Genomic DNA, 18,712 nt, shown 5'->3' with positions numbered 1-18,712 from the left:
TGAAAACATTAAATACTGTATAAATGCAAATGATAATTCCTTTATTAACTCTAATATATTATTATAATTGTTCATGATACCATTTTTATTGATATACAGTGTGGGAGATTAAACAAATACCTTTCTTCCCACCTTCTAAGTTCTTCTAGTTGACAGAGACAGATTAATGGGAGAAAATCAAATTTTAATATGTACATGCAGGGAATTTATATAAGCATGCAGGGAATTCACATAAGCATGAAAATTCTAAAACCAGTGAGGTAACATTAGGTATATACAGGGTCTATCCAGAAGATATCTAGCCATGTAATATGAAAAATAGAGGCATTTATTGAAGAAGATACAAGAGGCAAGAGACAGTGTACATAGGACAATATTGCCATATTCCCCTTCAAAGTAGGCACCTTGGGACCTCACAGTTCTCCCAGTCACCATCAGCTGCCCCATCGTATTTTCCTGGATCTTATCTATGGTCTGAAATCTCTTCCCTTTCAAAGGTGATTTTAGTTTTGGGAAAAGCCAGAAGTTGTGGGGTGCCAAATCTGGGCTGTAGGGGGGCTGAGTCACCTGGGTGATTTGCTGCTTTACCAAAAAACTTTGCACGAGACTCGGTGCATGAGTATGTCATCGTGGTGAAGCTGGCAGTCATCATTTGCCCATAGCTGTGTCCTTCTGAATCATCCAAAAAGTTTCTGCAGAGGAATGTTTAAGCTTAATGCAAAATTTGATGCAGATTTGTTGCTCTGCTTGCTCAGTCATTTTGAATGTGATGGCCACACAGTACACATGCTCACTCAATGGCGTCTACCACCCCCACTGACTAGTACAGTGAAGTCATCATTGTTCACACATATGCATTCCAGTCCACTCTCCTTCACTGACAGGTTACATTGGTGTCATGTAAACTGTTCTTGTTTTATTAACAATGGCTGGACTTTTTCTGGACAGTCCTTCTCATATGATTTTGGTCACATGATAAAAGTGGGGGGAAACATTCTTAGATTTCAAAAGTGAAAATGAACAATTTGGGGTGGCTGAGAGACTAACAAATTCCTGCTAGGCAATTCAGAAACAATGGGACGGGGAGGGGATCTGGTTAACGGGCCCCTGCTTGGAGTCTTGCTGTCCACCATACTTAATTCAATTTAGGCTAAGGTGAAAATGCTAGTATTTCCTTCCTGGATCAGCTTTTGGGCAGGAAATGGGGATGAAAATGGGGAAAATGTTCCTTCTGAGTCTTTTGTTTATTAATTACCAGCTTAAAATCAATACCCTAAAAGACTCTTTTAGGGTGGCAAACGTTGGTCTCTTTCAAATGTATTGTAGAGATAAAAAGAAAGCTCCAGAAGTAAATTACATGGGTTACATTTGAACTCTACCAGTTCTTAACTGGGTGACCTTGATAAAGCAACTTAACCTCTTTGTGCCCCAGTTTCTTTATTTATAAAATGAGGATAATGGCAGAAATTACCTCAAAAGGGTTGTTATAAGGATTCAATGTGTCCATAATTGCAGTGCACTTAGAACGGTGCAGGGAGCTTGGCATCGGCTCACATCAGTTATATCTTACATTTCTCATCAAAAGAGACATGCTCTAAGACATTGACAAGTTCTCTACTTAAGCTAAGAGGATGCCACCCTTAATGTGTGTTATGAAGAAGAATTAGTGTATTGTCTGTTTTGTTTTGAGAGATAACCAAAACCAGGGGGCAACATATACCATGTAGTAATTCAATTGTTGAACTGTTGAATAAGGCACCATAAATAAATTTGTTGTACAAAGGAATTCCAAAATTATTAGAAAGTAATTGTGCTTTTGCTGACCTATTTTAACTGACAACCTGGCAGTGAAAAGAAAATGTAAGTATAGTTACTGTATGGGATAATAATGAATGGAGAAGAGGTCTTCTGCCCATCAAGCCTGCTGGGTGAGAGCCTAGTGAGCTAATTGTTCACCAGACTTGGAGTCAGGGGCCTGGTCTCAGAGAGAGATGATGTATGAGCAGAGCTAGGCTCCTGTGTGTTCCCAACAGACAAGGACATTGACAATATTCCACATATGAAAATTTTGTTTGCCATTCAAAGTCAAGGTTAATCATTCATTTCAAGTTGATTTCGAGCCTTCATTAAATGCGTTATGTCCAGGAGTGAATGATGACGTGTATGAATTACAAGGTATGTTTTACATTCTTTGAGCCTTGCAGCAGCCTACTTAGATAGGTACTGCTAGTTTCATTTTCATTGATGTGTTTTGCACATGCACTGAAGAGAGACCGAATAACTTGTCCAGCAGCAAACAGCTAGTGGGTGGTTAAGAGACAAATAAGGTCATGATGGCGTGAACTGTAAGCTTGCTAAGGGCAGGGAGAATGTAGATGTGTATAGAGTTACCCTTGGTAACCAAAACAGCCTTGGATGCAATCTATGCCCAGTTCAGTTTCAAGTGAATGATGACAATGGTCCTGATAGTTTGGTTTGGGAAACATGGCCTGTGAATGGGGGAAAGGCTACCAAATGTTGTGTTTTGTCATTTTAAAATATGGAGATGATGAAGACTGTCCATGTTTTACTTGTTTGACTGGAGGTCAGGAATATAAATATAACTATATAATTATCTTTTCAATGTGTATCTGGCAACTTTCTCCAAAGTAATTTAAATTGTTTCCACCCAAGTTATCTTCAGAATTGTAAAGGGAAATTCTCAACTTTTGCAAAGAAAGGTAGCCAAAAAGTCAAAGCATTGTTATTCCTGGGATATTGTCCTTTAAAATAGCCTGATTGTTTTCCTTAAACCATCAGTGGACTGATTTAATCTCATTCCTGGCCCTAAAATGCAAAGATATTGGAAGTGTCCTAGTTAGTGACCATGGAGGAAGGCTTATGAGAATTAATGGCCCAGGGAAGAAAGTTATGAATTTCTGGATATCAAAAAATTAAGTATTGCTTCTAATCTCAGTAACCCTGTACATAGGTCCTATATAACTTCCCAAAGTTCCCTGCACTTACTTCTTTCTCTCATTGGGGAGATGGAATAAATGATGATGAGGAAGACTCAATGGGCCAAACAGCTGAAAGGCACTCTAGCAATCGCTGCCAGAGTGCAAGGGAAAAGGTGAAGTCTTTGTTGTCTCATCAGCACATTCTTTTAATAGAGATCTGAAGACAGGAATGATGTCGCTCTCAGAGTGCTGGCATTTATTGTTTCCATTTTGTTCCTTAAATACCTAACTCGATGCTGTCATGTCAAGACAGAGAGGAGAACTTCAAACAGCCACCATTACCCGTATTTCCATCTTGTCTCCCATCATCCTTTTCTATCTTATGACTGCTACATTTGTTACCTTCTGCATCAAAACATCCTTGTTTCTCATAACCTCGCAGAAAAAAAATCAACACATGAAAAGATTAGAGGACTTTCATCCTCTTTCTAGAACTGCTGCTGCTTCCTTTTTTTTTTTTGAGTGGGGGGGAGGTGGAGAACTGCAATTTTGGATAAATGTGTAAGATTTTGAAAGTCTGAGTTTATTTTTCCCTTCTAGTATTATCTACACTGGATATATGTATTAAGCTCTCACACTATGACTCTGAAAATCCTGTTAAAAAGTCAAATTCCTGGGTTCTACTCATAAAGATTTCTCCTTCATGTTCAGAGAAACCATCAGGAATCTGCATTTTAAAAAGCATCTGAGAAGAATAGTATGCATTTTCTTTAAAAAACAAACAAACACCGTCATCATCATCGCTTTCACTCATCTGGTATTTCCCAGTTTTCCAAATGCTCGCTGTGAGGTGGATGGGAATGATTGTCACCATTTTGAGCATAAAAAAGAGACTCAGAGTTTAATGATGATTTTCTCAAGGCCTCACTCACTGTACACCCACCTCTTGCCCATTTCTTTAGATTCTTCACCTTAGCTGAACTTCTTCTTTTTGGGTTTTGAAGTGAAAAGGGCAAGGAGTCCCCAAAGCCAGCTAGTACTGTCTGCCTTCCCCAAGAATGCCTGCCTTCCTCAAGAATGAGACAGGTCTTCTGGTAGTCAAGGAAGAAAAATAATTTTATCCAAGGAAAGTGAACATTTGCATAAGTGGTATAGCGTTACCTTGATTTTAAGGGATGATCCACTTGCCCCATCCAAGTGCACTTCTGAGAATGCATTCACCTGTTTTGTTCTATGTTATTAAAATCCCAAGTTCTCTGTCCTCACTCAGACACACTGAACTGCTTCAGGGGATGCGTGCTCCCCAATGACAGCTGGGATTCCCCCCTTGCTGGCACCTTGCTATTTAATCCTCCTTCCAGCTGTCTGCCCCATAAATCCCTATCTGCCTGTGTGATGCCCAGCTGTAGCACAAAAGGTCCAGGCCACCACATACAGTAGGGTTGTTCGACTTAGTGCATAAACAACACTATAAACCTCAATCATTCTCATAGCCTAAGTGGATTTCTGCTAAGTTCACAAGTTTGTGACTACACATCTAGAGACTTCCTAGAGCGTCTCCTGGTCCCACATCCATTTTCAGTAGCTTTCAGAGCCTGTGTTTTTCTTGCCCTGTACTAGGGTGGTGCCAACATACACCTGTTTCTGCTTGGAAATCAGCCATGTAATCTATGGGCACTACCCTTGACACTTAGCCAGGTTTCTGTGACTGGGAGGCATTAGGGATATTTGCAGACTAGTTGAACAGAGACTTTAAATATAACTGATACCCACTTCTAGACTTTGGCATGAATGGAAGGTGATTACATCTTTTGTAGTTCCAGAATCTTTCATGCTGCATTTTAACCTGGGTGACATTCTCTCCTTTGCTGAGTTTCCTGTAACATACAGCAGTGACCTCAAGCACTCCTGGAGACCTGATCGCATCCTCAAGCGTGTTGCTGATTGCCCTCGCCCACAGTCACCTTCTCTCACCCTACTTCCATTCTCCCTTGTGCAGGGTGCTCGCTCACTTGGCCCCTAATTTTAGAGACTGCGTCTGTTTTGCAGTTTTCCAGATAGAACCAAGAAATCTAGGTTTAAAGGAAGCGGAAACACTTTTTCCTGTTCCAGAATGAGCTAGAAGTGGGGATCAAACTCAGGGCCCAAGAGGCTGTTACTTTCTTCAGTGTCCACTGCCTTCCTCCCTAAACAGAGAACTATCTCTGCTCTAGGTTATTGAGACTGGGCGGACTGCCTTCTTTGAGCTCCCGCACCCCTAGCCCCTTCTTTGCACAGATGCCCAGGGTCCTTCAACCGGTTTGTGGTAGTGTTTTCTCTTGGGGGAGGGACTGGACAGAACAGACCCGAGCTGCAGTTCCCTTGCTCTGCCTGAGAATTTCTCATCCAAACCTCAATCACGTAGGATTGCGTAGAGAGGAGAAAAGGGGAGAGACAGAAGACAGAGGGGGAGAGGGGTGACAGGAAGGAGGAGGAGGGAGTCTGGGAGCAGAGGGCGCAAAGGAGGGGAGGAGAACCTGAGCACAGGGCTCTTCCAGCGCTCCAGGAGCCGGGCCCCCACCTGGCCCCACCTGGGCGCCCTGGAGCTCTCTGGAGGGTGGGCTAGCGCAGCAGGAGGTACTCCCACCGCCACCCGCTCTTGGTTCCACCACCGTCTCGGCAGTGGTCCTCCCTGCCTGGAGTTTCTTAGGGAGCTAGCGCTCCAGCCCAGCGAGCAGAGCCGGCTGGGAGGCGGTGAGGGCACCCGGGAGCTGGTTCGGGTTTACGCTCCCACAGCCCGAGCCCATGAATGGGAATCCAACCTGAGAGCCCCCTACGGGCACCGGGTCTGCAACGGAGGGCGTCTCGCTAGCCAGTGGCTCTGAGCGGCCACCCGCGCAAGTTGAGCGAGTTGGCAGCAGCCCGCACCTGCCTCCTGGCCTGTGGGGCCCCAGAGTCTGCATCCGGCCCCAAGAACCCGGGTTGGACGCTCCGCTGCCTCCTGCAGTCGCCTCCGGCGGCCCAAGGGCCCCACCTGCGCCCCAAGCACCGGACCATGGTGGGCAGCTCCGGTCGGGAGCCACAGCCACCTCCAGCCGAGGTCGCCCGCAGCCAGCCCCTACCCCACCCGAGCCGACACGCGGGTGTTCGCAGCGAGCTGGTCACTTCTTCCTCAGCCGGAATGGGTCGCGCAGGACTGAGCGACCGGCCTCGTGTCCGGCGGGTAATCCCCATCTGATCTGCTGCCTGTGAGCTACCGACTGCCGGGCGGCGCGAACCTGGGGGGCGGGGGGCGCGGAGATGACCTGATCGAGAGCACGCCAAAGCGCCCTCTCCTTTCTCTGCTCCCTTTTGAGCCTGTACGGAGACGCGCTCGGTGCTGCGGCCCGGCTGGACCATGGCGGGGAGCTCCAGTTAAAAGCGTGTGGGCGCCGAGCTGGAGAGGACACCTTCAGGATCGCTGCCTTTTTAGGGGGCTTATTTAAACTACTGAGTCATTCCAAATTTAGGATTCCCTAAATAATCACCAACTGTGCCCGTCTCCTGCAGACAGCAAGCGGAAAGAGAAAGAGCACCTGCTCTTTGGGACCCCGGTATCCCCTGCACCCGCCTCCCGCGGGGGTTTCTCCCCAAGGGCTGCTTAGCCCTCGAGGATCTCCCTCCCGCCCCTCCTTCGTTGGCAGTCCCTCATTCTCTCCCTCCTCCCCGGCTTCCTGCTCTCTTTGCAGTGCTGCTGGCGGGGAGTCGCGCTCCCTCCCTGCAGCTGGAAACAGCTGCGTCCACCCCACGCCCATTCCCCGACTCCAGCTAACCGCTCCCACTTCGCGCCTCTCGGAATCTGAGGACGCAGCGGGCGCGATGCCATCCGTAGACCTCACCCCGCCGGGAAGGACCGCCTAATCTCCAGAACTGCGGGCCGCAGGGAGTTAAATTGCTGCCTTCCTCTCCTTCTCTCTTGCGGTTGGTGGCTTGTTCTCTAAAGGATCGTTTTATTCACTTTTTAGTATTTTCTACCGGGGGCACGCTACCCGCTGTGGTCCAGACTCTGCTTTGTAAACGGGTTTTATATGATGTGTGTGTAGATATACTTTGGACACCTTACAACGCTTGCGCCTCTCCGACAGGGGCACGGCTTGTTGTTTTGGACACCTTCCTCCCCTTCTACTTGGTACTCCCAAGGCAGTGTGACCAAACTCCCCACTGCCCCTTGGACGCCGATCGCCTTAGGGTGCAAGTTTGGGGTGCAAGAGTCGAGTTAACAGGAAGGCTCGGGAGCGCCCCGCCCCCGCCGCCAGCGGTTGGGGAAGTTTACATCTGGATTTTCACACATTTGGTCGCCGCTGCCCAGACTCTGACTAACCTTGTGGGCGCCGGGTTTTCAGAACTGCAGCCTTCTCAAATATTAGCACTGCCTCCCGCGCCTGCCCTGTCCCTCCCGGCCGCCGAGGTCCTGCCCTCGCCCCGGTGGAGAGCGACCCCGAGGGCGCAGTGGAGCCCGGGGCCCGTGGCCCTCGCTGAGCAGCTATGGCTGCGGCTATAGCCAGCTCCTTGATCCGGCAGAAGCGACAGGCGAGGGAGTCCAACAGCGACCGGGTGTCGGCCTCCAAGCGCCGCTCCAGCCCCAGCAAAGACGGGCGCTCCTTGTGCGAGAGGCACGTCCTCGGGGTATTCAGCAAAGTGCGCTTCTGCAGCGGCCGCAAGAGGCCAGTGAGGAGGAGACCAGGTCAGTAGAAGCCCGGACCGTGGGCCCCCCTGGGGCTGACATCCCTTTCCCCTTCCGCGAGTCACCTGGGAACACCCAGGGAAGAGAACCAGGAACTCCCCTTCCATTCGCTCCCCACCCCCTTCTTTCTTCATTTTCACACACCTCGTTCAGTCACCCTCTGTCAGTTTATCGCTTCTTGTCCCATATTTAGGAAAACACTTTATACCTTGATGTAACTGTGGTTCGTCTAGGATGAGAGTTACACGCATGGTGTTTCTAGTCCTGTGCAGCCTGTAGAGTCCTTGAAGGCAGGGACGGCCTCATCCATTCTCTCTCTCCCCCACCTGTCTGTCCATCGTCAGTCCGTCCATCCATCCAACCATCCATCCAGGGCTTATTATATTATCTACTGAGGACCTAAAAATAAAACCCTCTCTCTCTCTATCTCTCATAATATTAATAGCTCTTGATGCATACTAGTCACTTAGTAGACACCAAACTTATATTTATTCTCTTTTTCTAACTCTTCCTCCACCTCCAGCAACACATGATATTGCATCGTTCAGCTCTTTCTATCAATTTCTCGCCTCCCCAGTTTCCCACATGCCCTTTCCTTTCCTTTCACACAGACCTCCTTTTCCAATGTTCTACCCCAACTACTCTCCTGGTTTCCGAGGGCTCTGCTGGTCAACTTTTCCGTCCTGTCACTCCCATTCTTTGTACACTCACACTTACTTCTGGGACACTAAGGGAAACATACAGCATCTGCAATTTGGCTTCAGGGAGGGTAAAGAAAACTTTAGACTTATTAGAGATTTTTTTTTTTGGCATAGGCTTTCTGAAGCTGATTCTCTTGTTTGGCCTTTAATTAAAATGGCTGGTATATAATGTGTGTCTGTTTACAAAGGGAAATTGGATCCCTTGAGTCTCAGGGTGATTATTCCCAGCTCAGGCGGGCCAGTGTCCCAGCTGGAGAGAATGAAAGCAGAATTGCCGAGGTCTGTGCTTTCACCAGACTTTATTGATCCTCTGGCTGTGGTGGGCAGAGTCATTTGCAATCTGCAGATATTCTGTCCTTACAGTGGACAGCTGAAAGCAAATATTGTCTAGAAAGAAATCTTTCCTTCTGTCATTAGTTAACTAGTTTAGGTGGGCGTCTTTGCAACTCTGTGATGTTCTCCTGGGTTCCAGGAGTGAGGTCATTGGGGTGAGGAAAACACTTGAAAAGTTTGGACACTTGGGACTCAGAATTAGTTTAGAAATTTGGGATTAATTCTTGTGAAGAAGCCATCTCATCTTATGTTTCCATTGGGTTTTCATGACATTATTTCTTTCCTAGGGACTGTTTCTTACTCTGTGATGTTTATAAACTAGTAAATTTCAGGAGTAAACAAAAATCGTTATGATCCCAGAGCAACAGCTACTAAAGTCTCTGTTATTTTACATCCAATTAATATAAACTGTTTATTTCTTAAGGTGGAGATTTATGCAAAAACTAGAGTTATCTCTGCACAGTAAATAATTCACATCAGGGGAAAATAAAATCCCTGGTGTTGTGCAGTGATCTTTTGGGGGCCATCTTTTCTCAGGGCTTAAGTAGTCTACAAGGAATTTCAAGCATCTGGATTCAATGTGACCCATATCTCCGCATCTGAAGTATGTTCTTGCACTCTAGTTAGGATAATTATATGATATTTGTGAATAGACCCTACTCAGCCTCCTCAGTTCAAAACAAGGGAATAAAAGCGATAGGTGGATTGTGTTTATGAGTGGGTAAAATAAACTCACCTGATCTTTTGTCCAACCTGGTTTGCAGATGAGCTATTTGCATGCCTGAATTTTGCATAGGGAAATTGCTTCCTGTGGCCCTTCTCTTAGCACCTATTAGAAAATAGAGAATTTGAGGGGATTGCTGAGTTTATGGTTTTCTTGTGTTCATTTAATCTGCTCCTCTTTTTCATCTACTTAGTGTGCATCTTGGCAGAGAGGATCCTGACTGGTGACTTCCTTTAGCTGAGGTGTCACAGTAATAATTTGGCAGAAATTTGACAATACCTGTTAAGACCAGCTCAGTGCAAAGGCAGTGGGCATGTGTCTGCACATAAGGGGCTTCAGGTTGCCGAAGCTTAGCTTGGGAGAAGAATGGGAGTGTGGGGTATGGAAAAGCATTTTGGGAAGATGATAGTGTGCTGTTATCATTAATAACAAAGCCAAATAATTAATCTGTTGATTTGCTGTCAGCAACAATGTTTCACATAGCATGGGATGAGCCTATCTGTAGGAAGATAGCACCTTCCACATCTCAATTTCAGAGAGGATTCTTTAACTGGATTGGGAGGAAGTTGCTAAACACCAAAAAGAAAAACTATTTGAGGGAATCTGTTTTATATGCACCTTGATGTTATGTTCACTTAATATTTTTGAACTCACTAACCCTTCTAAACAATATCCTTGTGAAGTCCAGACTGAGTTACATATGGCGAAGTGTCATGTTTCTTTGACCAGACTTCCCAGGGAGTGAGGCTGAGACAATACAACTAAGTCAAGTATTGGAATGGCAAGGCCACGGTGTATTTCTGATTTCAGGTCTGACACATTCAGTGTCTCTCAGCCTCTTATTTTAGCTCTCCAAGTTTTGGTATGTATAATGTTGAAACTTTATACATGAGGTGGGAAGACTGAAATTACGTGGTAAAGGTCTCAGATTTCAAAATCATGACATTGCAGAATGAAAATGTGAGAACCAGCAGGGTGGACCTCACACCACACAGTTCCAAGGCCATGGGTCACATCAGACACTCTGTGAATGGCATCCCTGGAGCACAGCGTGTGGCTTAGCCTGGATTGTGCGGCAAAACTATTATTTGGATGAGAAATCCTAGAGTCAGGGTTGGTAGTTTACAACCAACACACAACATACAAGGGTACACAACTATATTGTGGCAAAATTGGGATGAGAACTAGATCAGACTGATTTTTCTCACCTGGCTCTTTGTAACACAACACAAAACAGTGATATGAAGAGGAACTAGGTGTCTTCTCTCAAAGGATGAAAATAATTTTGTGTATTTTTATTTTTGTTATCATTAGGGATTATTTTTGTTGTTGTCATTATTATTTTGTAATTAGAATAGGATCCCTGGCTGGTGTGGCTCAGTGAATTGAGTGCTGGCCTGAGAACCAAAAGGCCGTAGGTTTGATTCCCAGTCAGGGCATATGCCTGGATTGAGGGCCAGGTCCTCAGTTGGGGGCATGTGAAACACAACTGATCTATGTATCTCTCACACATCAATGTTTCTCTCCCTCTCTTTCTACCTTCTTACCCCTCTTTCTAAAAACAAATAAATAAAGTCTTTAAAAATATTTTTCAAAAGAATAGGAATATGCCAGATAGAGGAGATAACTGGCAGGAGGAGGCATAGGCTAAGTCAGGCACCTGGGCTCTAAAATGACCATCCCTTTGCTAGCATTACAGAAGTAAATCCAGCTGTGAAGACACACACACAGCACAGGAACAGTTAGCTCCTTAGCTATTGTGTGAGCCGTCCATAGCTCTTTGGGAATGAAATTTTGGAAGGTTTTAAACTATCAAATTGGCTGAAGTCATTGAACCATAAAAAAGCCTTAGAATATTTCTTTTTGTGCACTTTCTAATGAAGAAAGAAGCATTCTTATGGTCATTATTTGAGTCGTTATTTATGTGTGAAATACCTGTATGAGCCAGACCTGCTAGAATATTTGCTTAAATGGTGGTGCCACTTAATTTGCTATATCTAAGCTATTAGTACTATGTGAATTACATGGCTTACTCATTTCCTGCATTTGTTTTACTTTTGACTAGAAATACTTGTATAAAAGATTGACTTCAAAAATATTTATGTTCTGACTCTGAAGTTACTACAGGTAATGTTTAGCACTCACAATGAAGAAGGGGAAGGTTTTTATATTGTAGTCTCTGAATGTCAGAGTGGCCATGAACCTGGGAAGTCATCCAGCATCATTCTCCCATTTTTCAAATCAGTGGCTCCCTGGAAGTAAAGAGCAAGTAGATAAACCTAAAACTATGTATCTGAAGTGATTTTTGTGTTTTTATTATTTTTCTATAAAATTTAATTTCTCCTCTCAAACCAGAGCATTAAAAAATCAACAATCAGGGAAAATTCCTTGCCTAAGTAAAGTAGATATTTTTCATAACTGAAGTATTTGGTTTTATATTTCCATCCCTTTTAAAAATGATGTAGTATATTTACATTGAGTGGATACAATAAATCAAATAACTCATTATAATTTTTGCTAAATTTTATGGCTTTTCATTGTCTATTTTTCTGAGTTTTTGTTTCTAGTGTTATAAAAGTTGTGGTTATTCAGAATATTTCAATATTCCTCCAAATTGTTTTGGTAGATGTATAGTACTTAATGGTGCACTCAGTCAACATTTTAATATCAAACACGTCCATTTCAGTAGATGAAGGAACATCACAGAATATCAAAACTTCAAGAAGAAAACTGATGAAAATGGGGAAATGATGCTTACTTATGTGGCCTATGGAATATAATTACATTTTTATAAACGGAAATAATTTTGGTTCATATATACATCAAGAATAGATTCATATAACAAGTGATATGCTACATGTATATCAAGGACTTTTATTTCCTCTTTCAAAAGTATGACTCATGCCTGAACTACACAGTCAGCTTGATCAAATGATATTTGGCTTGATGTTTGTTAAAAACAAAACAAAAATAAAAAAAAACAAGCTTTTCTCTTCAGAAATCCACCCTCGGGGTTAAACTGCTATTTTGCACATGTTTTTTATTCCTTTTTTTCTACAGCAGTGCATTTGCATCAACAAATTAAATTTTGATTGTAAGGACATTATAAAATAGCAGATACTGTGAGCTCTTGATTTCTCTCACCCTACAGAGACCTCATCAAGCCATAACTCAGGATTAAGTCTTTAAAGTTTTAGTGAAGTTGATATTCTTGAACAGAATTAGAAAAACAATTTATAGGAAATGAGGTAGTCTTTGCTTTTGAGGAAGCAAGAGAAACATTTTGAAGATCTTTAGGAATTAAGGCTTTGTGTCATAGAATTGTATTTTAAAAATATAGTAGGCTTACTAGGATCGCACTACATTGCTTTGTTCCAGGGGAGAGCATATTTGTGTATGGGTATTACATACAATGTTGATTTGGTTTGGAAAATTTGTCAATAGTGGTTAATTTTTTATTGTCTCCTTCTTGAGTGCTTCATCATAATGTGTATTAGCTATTGACTTTTCCTCCTAGAATTACTAGAGATTTTATGAAGAGTCTCAAAGACAGCCTCATTAAACATAGGGGACCCCTGTAATACACAGTTTTGGATTCTATGAATGGTCCACCCACCATACTGCAGAGCTTTCCTTGTTGTCCCAAGGAAGATGCGCCACAGCTAAAGAGCTGTGATTCCGAGTCCACCTTCTAAGCATCTGTGAGGAGGAGCCTTAGATGCTAAATGTCTACAAATTAATCATATATACTAATAACTCTGAAATATAACAACTAATATATGACTTCAGGATTTACAGATGTTTCACAACTTTTGCCCCTTTAGTTTTTTTTTTGTTGTTGTTGTAAAATTTTATTTATATTTTAAGTATTTCTTTTTTTCATTTTTTAATTGTTGTTCAAGTACAGTTGTCTCCATTTTCCCTCCACCACTTTCCCCCATCCTCCACCCCCCAATCCTTCCCCTCTTTGGCTTTGTCCATGGATCCTTTATACATGTTTCTTGATGACCCTTCCCTTTCTTTCCCCTGTTATCACCCTCCCCCCTCCCCTCTGGTTACTGTCAGTTTTTTCATTATTTCAGTGTCTCTGGTTATATTTTGCTTGCTTGTTGGTAAAAGACAAATACCATATGATCTCACCTATAAGCAGAACCTAATCAACAAAACAAACAAGCAAGCAAAATATTTTTCTTTTTTTAAATTAAATTTATTGAGGTGATATTGGTTAATAAGATTATGTGAGTTTCAAGTGTATAATTCTGTAAGACACTATCTGTGTAGTGATCCACTGACATAATCTGCCCCATCTTTGAAATAAGAAAACTAAGCTTCCAGGTGGCAGAAAAGCTTGTTCAGGTTCATGGAGTCAGGAGCAGGCTAAGCTGTCTCAGGACTCCCAGGCTCACACTGCTGATCATCTGTCTTTATCTTCTACCACCTTTAGCTAAGAAGGTTGAATCTGAATAATTCAGTTTGATTCAAAGCTAGGAAATTGTTGTCGAGGGGAATCCAGTGAAGAGTTCAAAGAAGTGTGGAGTGTGATGACACATTTGCTTTGCTGTGTGTCTGATCTAAGAGCCTCTGGGGGTGGGGATGGGGGTGGGGGTGGGGGGTCTCCAGTGCAGAGAGCTGGGAAAGTGGGAAGGCTGGTGGAGGTCTTCAGGCCAGAGCTGGAGAAGCGGTCCTGAGCCTATGTTGTTCTGGGCTGGCGTCAAGCTCCTGGCTAGGATGTCCCTCTCTGCATGCCCGGGGCCTAAGAGATATCAAGGGGTGACACCTGGGCACCTAAGCACTCCCTGCGAGACTTGAGTCCAGAGGGGCAGACTTTTTTTGACTGTAAACATGAACAATTGCTTCAGATGTTTTTGAATGTAAAGAGGTTAATATCAAGGTCAGGGGAGCCCTGTAGCATTTCATCTTTTTTTTTTTTTTTTAAGTTATGGTTTAAGTGACCTCAGTTTGCTGGTTCCTAAAATGAAGATATTATCTGTAGCATTTGGTCAGGAAATGTCTCTTTGAGTAAAAGTTTGTCTAGCACCCAATTTCAACAGTGGGTGGGGAAGGCAGTTCCCACACCAACGGAAATTCTCAAGACACCAAATGGGAGTCTTACAGTGAACTCAATTCTGACACTACCTAACTGAAGATAGTGTCAGATTCTACAGGCTCAAGACTCATTCTTATAAGACAATTCCCCCTTCCCCAATTCAGACACCTTTTGCAAGTCCAGGTTGTCACCTATGCTTTTCAGCAACCAAGTGAGTATAATTAAGACCCTCTCCTTGGACTTCAGAAGCCAGTTGGAAGTTCAGGTTGTTGCCTGTACTTCTGACTAGCTGGTTATAAATCAGAGGTTCCCACAAACCCCTCCTCAGGTACAATTAATTTGCTAGAGTGGCTCACAGAACTCAGAAAGATTTCACTTGCTAGATCACTCCTTTACTATAAAACAATGTAATTCAGGAATAGCCTGGTGGAAGAGATGCTGAGGCCCAGGTATGAGGACAAGGTGTAGAGCTTCTAGGTCCTCTCCAGGAGTTCCGCTCTCCCCAAATCACCCTGTGTTCACCAAGCAGGAAGCTCTTTGAACATGTCCTTTTTGGTTTTTTATGGAGGCTTCATTCCTTAGGCATGACTGAATCACTGGCCTTTGGTAACTGATTCAACCTCCAACCCCCCTCCCTTCCTTGAGCTGTGGGTCAGGACTGAAAGTTCCAACCTTTTCAACACTTGGTTGGTTCTCCTGGCAACCAGCCTCCATCCTTAGTTTTGGACCAAAAATCACTTCATTAACATAATAAACACATCCTTCCACTCTCATAACTTAGGAAATTCCAAGGGTTTTAGAAGTTCTGTGCCAGAAACAGGGATGAAGGCCAAATATATATTTCCTGTAAATCACATGAGGAAGTTATTTAAGCTGAGTTCTGACAGATGAGGAAGGCAAAAAGGGCAGAAGAATGTTCAAGGCAGAAGAGAACATCTTGTGTGAAGATCAAGGTGAGGAGAGCTGGGTTCTTTTGAACCGGCTGAGGTGTAGTTGGAACAGCGAGAGCTAGGGGTACAGGTGATATTGGAAAGATGGTCAAGGGCAGAGTTGTGCAGACCCTTAAAAGGATTTCATATTTTAGTCTGGTTTGAAGAAGAGTTAGAAATAGGGGGTGATATAATGTGACTTGCATTTTGAAATGGATGTCATGGCTTTGGAGAGGAGAATGGATTGAAAGGGGGCCAGAACAGATGCAAAGGAAACATAGGCTTTGAGGACATCAATCTGGGCAAGCAGTTCTCAAAGAGGGGTGCAGGGGCCCTGGGAGCAACTTGGCAAACTTCTCAGTGTGTCTGCAAGGTCAAAACTATTTTCATAATGGCATTTAATAAAAATACTATTCATTTGTCTTTTTCATTCATTTGTTCATAGTGTTTATTAGAGTTTTCCAGAGACCCTGTGATATATCCACAGTTATCTGAAACGGCTATTAAAATTTCCCTCCATTTGCAACCACATATCAGATTATATTTTCATACTTCAACCCAAACAACATATAGTGAGAGATTAAATGCAGAAGCAGATTTGAGAATTTGGCTGATTTCTATTAAGTCAGACATTATAGAGATTTGTAAACATCTAAACTATTCTTTCACCTTTTTGTTTTTGCTTTGGAAAATAAAACATTTTGTTTTATTAAAATATGCAATTTATGTTAATATTAATGGGCTTATTTTTTATTGCAGTATAATTGGCATATTATATTAGTTTCAGGCATACAATATGAGGATTTGGTATTTACATATATTGCAAAATGATCACAATAAATCTAGTTCAAATTCATCACCACACAAAGTTACGGATTTTTTTTCTTGTGATAAGAATTTTTAAGATTTACTCTCTTAGCAACTTTTAAACATACAGCATATAGTATTATTAACTGTAGCCACCATGCTGTAAATTGTCATAATTTTTAATAAATATTTGGACAATTTTACTGTAATTTCTAACCCAGGAAACACTGGAAGGTGTAAGTCACATAATCAAAAGCTCTTTGGAGCACTCACTGATCTTTAGGAGTGTACAAGGATCCTGAGAATACAAAGTTGGAGCACCAGTGATCTAGGCGATGAATAATGTTGACATGAAACATTTTGTCAGTGGTCATGGACTTGAAAAGAATAATGGTAGTTAGAATGAGCGGAGCCTGATAATAGGTAGATATGAACCAAGACAAGGGTGGCTGTGTAAGCGGTGGCTTTGCTGAGACGGAGGGGAGCTAGGGAAGAAGCAGGGTTGATATGGGTCAGATAATGTAATTCCCAAACTACAAAGCAGTATAAAACACTAAGGTGAAAAATTGGGTAACGTTACTGTTGTTTAATTGTTTTACAATGTGGTAAAGATCCTGAATATCCCGCCATCTAAGTTCATCTGCTTTATTCTTCAAATCTCAAGGAAACATTCTAGGACACTTGCCCTCCTTCATTGGCCCAGGGCTCTTACCTTGCAAGGGCAATTCTATAAGGATTTCTAGGGAGAGAAAAATAATATTAAGTAAAGTAGAAAACCTTAATACTTTTTCTAATATTTTAAAATTAAAACAAAATATATTTACTATTTAATAGGCTTTCAAAGACATTTGACTGGCTCAGCCCTGAATGTGTCCTAAATGTGATTTTCATAGGTGTGGCTCCTAGGTGGATTTCGTACTTGAGTTTGGACCAAGTTCATTGGTCTTTGTATAATCAAGTCACTTTGAGAAGACAAACATAAAGTCTTCCTTATTTGTCTGCCTACTGTTAGTCATTTGATTAGTTTGTGGTATTCATATATCCCCTGGCTCCTTGCTTTTAACCATACGTCTATAATGTCTCTTAACTGGAATTTAAGTGTATACTGTCTTTTCTTAATGATTTTTCAGGTGTTTAAGTCCTAATATCATACTTGGTTTCCTAGAGAAGAAGAATGACGTGGAACAAATTGGATCTAGGGTTGAATCACAAAATGTTAGAGCTTAGAGATTATATAGGCCAGCAGTATTCAGTCTAGCTGCAAAATGAAATCATCTGTGAGTTTTTAAAATGTGCTAATGCCTCATACCCAGGAGATTCAATTTAGTGTGTCTACTTGGGGCCTCAGACATCAGTTATCAGTTTTGTTTGTTTGTTTTTAGGCTCCTAGGTGATTCTAATCTTTAGCCAGGGTTAAGTATCACTGACCTGTTCTACTTCCATTATTTCATATCTTGTGACCATCTCATTCATCAATGTCTTTAGGAACACATTCATGATGTCTAGAAACTATGTACACCAATTTTAATTATAATGGTGATTCCTTCCTATTGCTTATTGTTGAATCTTTCAGGTGTTTAATGGTGTCCAGAACCTGAGCCTAATTATGTGATGTGTTTGGGTGCCTCATCCTCCTGACTAGCATGCTGGTTCCCAAGGACGGGACCCGTGCCCTGTTTCTCACTAGATTCTTGGAGCTGAGTATCCCACTTGCGTTGCTGCAGTTCCTCCATCCCTGTTAAATAAATGAGTAAATGATAAGCCGACTCATTGAATCTTACTTTTATTGCAAGCCTTAGAGGAAGAGGATTCAGTTAGTGTCCCCAGTTTTCACATAAAGATGCTTGAGGTCTAGGAAGCCTGGAGCTTCTCCAGAGCTTCTCAAGTTAATAAGAGTAGTTTGTAGTAGATTCTGGGTTTGAACTCAGGCTTGTTGTTCCTAGTCTTTTTTTTTTAAACACTCTACCAGCACTGGGAATGGATCTCAGTTTCTTCCTGTGAAAAATAGGAAAACAATATTAAAGGATATCCAAGAGCCCTTTTAGCATGAAAAGTCATTAACTAGCCCCCTCTCCCAGGAGAAACACTCATGACTAGGGACGTGAAATACTCACCTGCTTCCCGCTTTGTACTTACACAGGAAGCAGAAAAATTTCTCCTAGTCTGCTGTTGAGGATGTTCCTAACTGTGTTCCATGGTTTAATTACCTGCAATGTACTATTAAACATATCTTGTCCAACTTACCAGTCTTTATTTCTTTTGACCTCAATTTTAGGTCTATTTTCTTTCTTCAATAGCATGCTTTAGTGTTGTAGACATTTTTAGGGCCAAGGTCAAAAGGAGATTGAAATGAAGAGTGAAAAAGATCCAGGAGAGAAAAACTATGAGATTACCTTATTATAAAAAAGAAAAATCAATAAAAATATCGACGAGATATGTGTGTGTGTGTGTATAAAATTGCTATTGATGATTTAAATATTGTATTTTAATTTGGGGGATTCAAAAGATTACCCAGATCACCTTCATGGTA

At 42.4% G+C, this 18,712-nt stretch overlaps 1 protein-coding gene across 4 annotated transcripts in view; it reads left to right on the top strand.

Moving 5' to 3' along the window:
* Window positions 1-18,712, top strand: part of FGF12 (fibroblast growth factor 12) — a 504,413-nt gene that overhangs the window by 244,569 nt on the left and 241,132 nt on the right. Inside the window, exon 1 of one of the 4 annotated variants that reach the window (XM_028504766.2) lies at window positions 5,427-7,641. The exons of the other annotated variants lie outside the window; for them this stretch is intronic. Within the exon in view, the coding sequence (XP_028360567.1) occupies window positions 7,443-7,641 (199 nt within the window). The 5' untranslated portion in view covers window positions 5,427-7,442. Of the gene's footprint in view, window positions 1-5,426; window positions 7,642-18,712 lie in introns of those variants that run through there. 4 annotated transcript variants of the gene reach the window in all.

The sequence above is a fragment of the Phyllostomus discolor genome, chromosome 2 (genome assembly GCF_004126475.2).
Source record: "Phyllostomus discolor isolate MPI-MPIP mPhyDis1 chromosome 2, mPhyDis1.pri.v3, whole genome shotgun sequence".
In the NCBI taxonomy this organism is placed as follows: domain Eukaryota; kingdom Metazoa; phylum Chordata; class Mammalia; order Chiroptera; family Phyllostomidae; genus Phyllostomus; species Phyllostomus discolor.
This window is presented reverse-complemented; position numbering and strand designations above follow the sequence as displayed.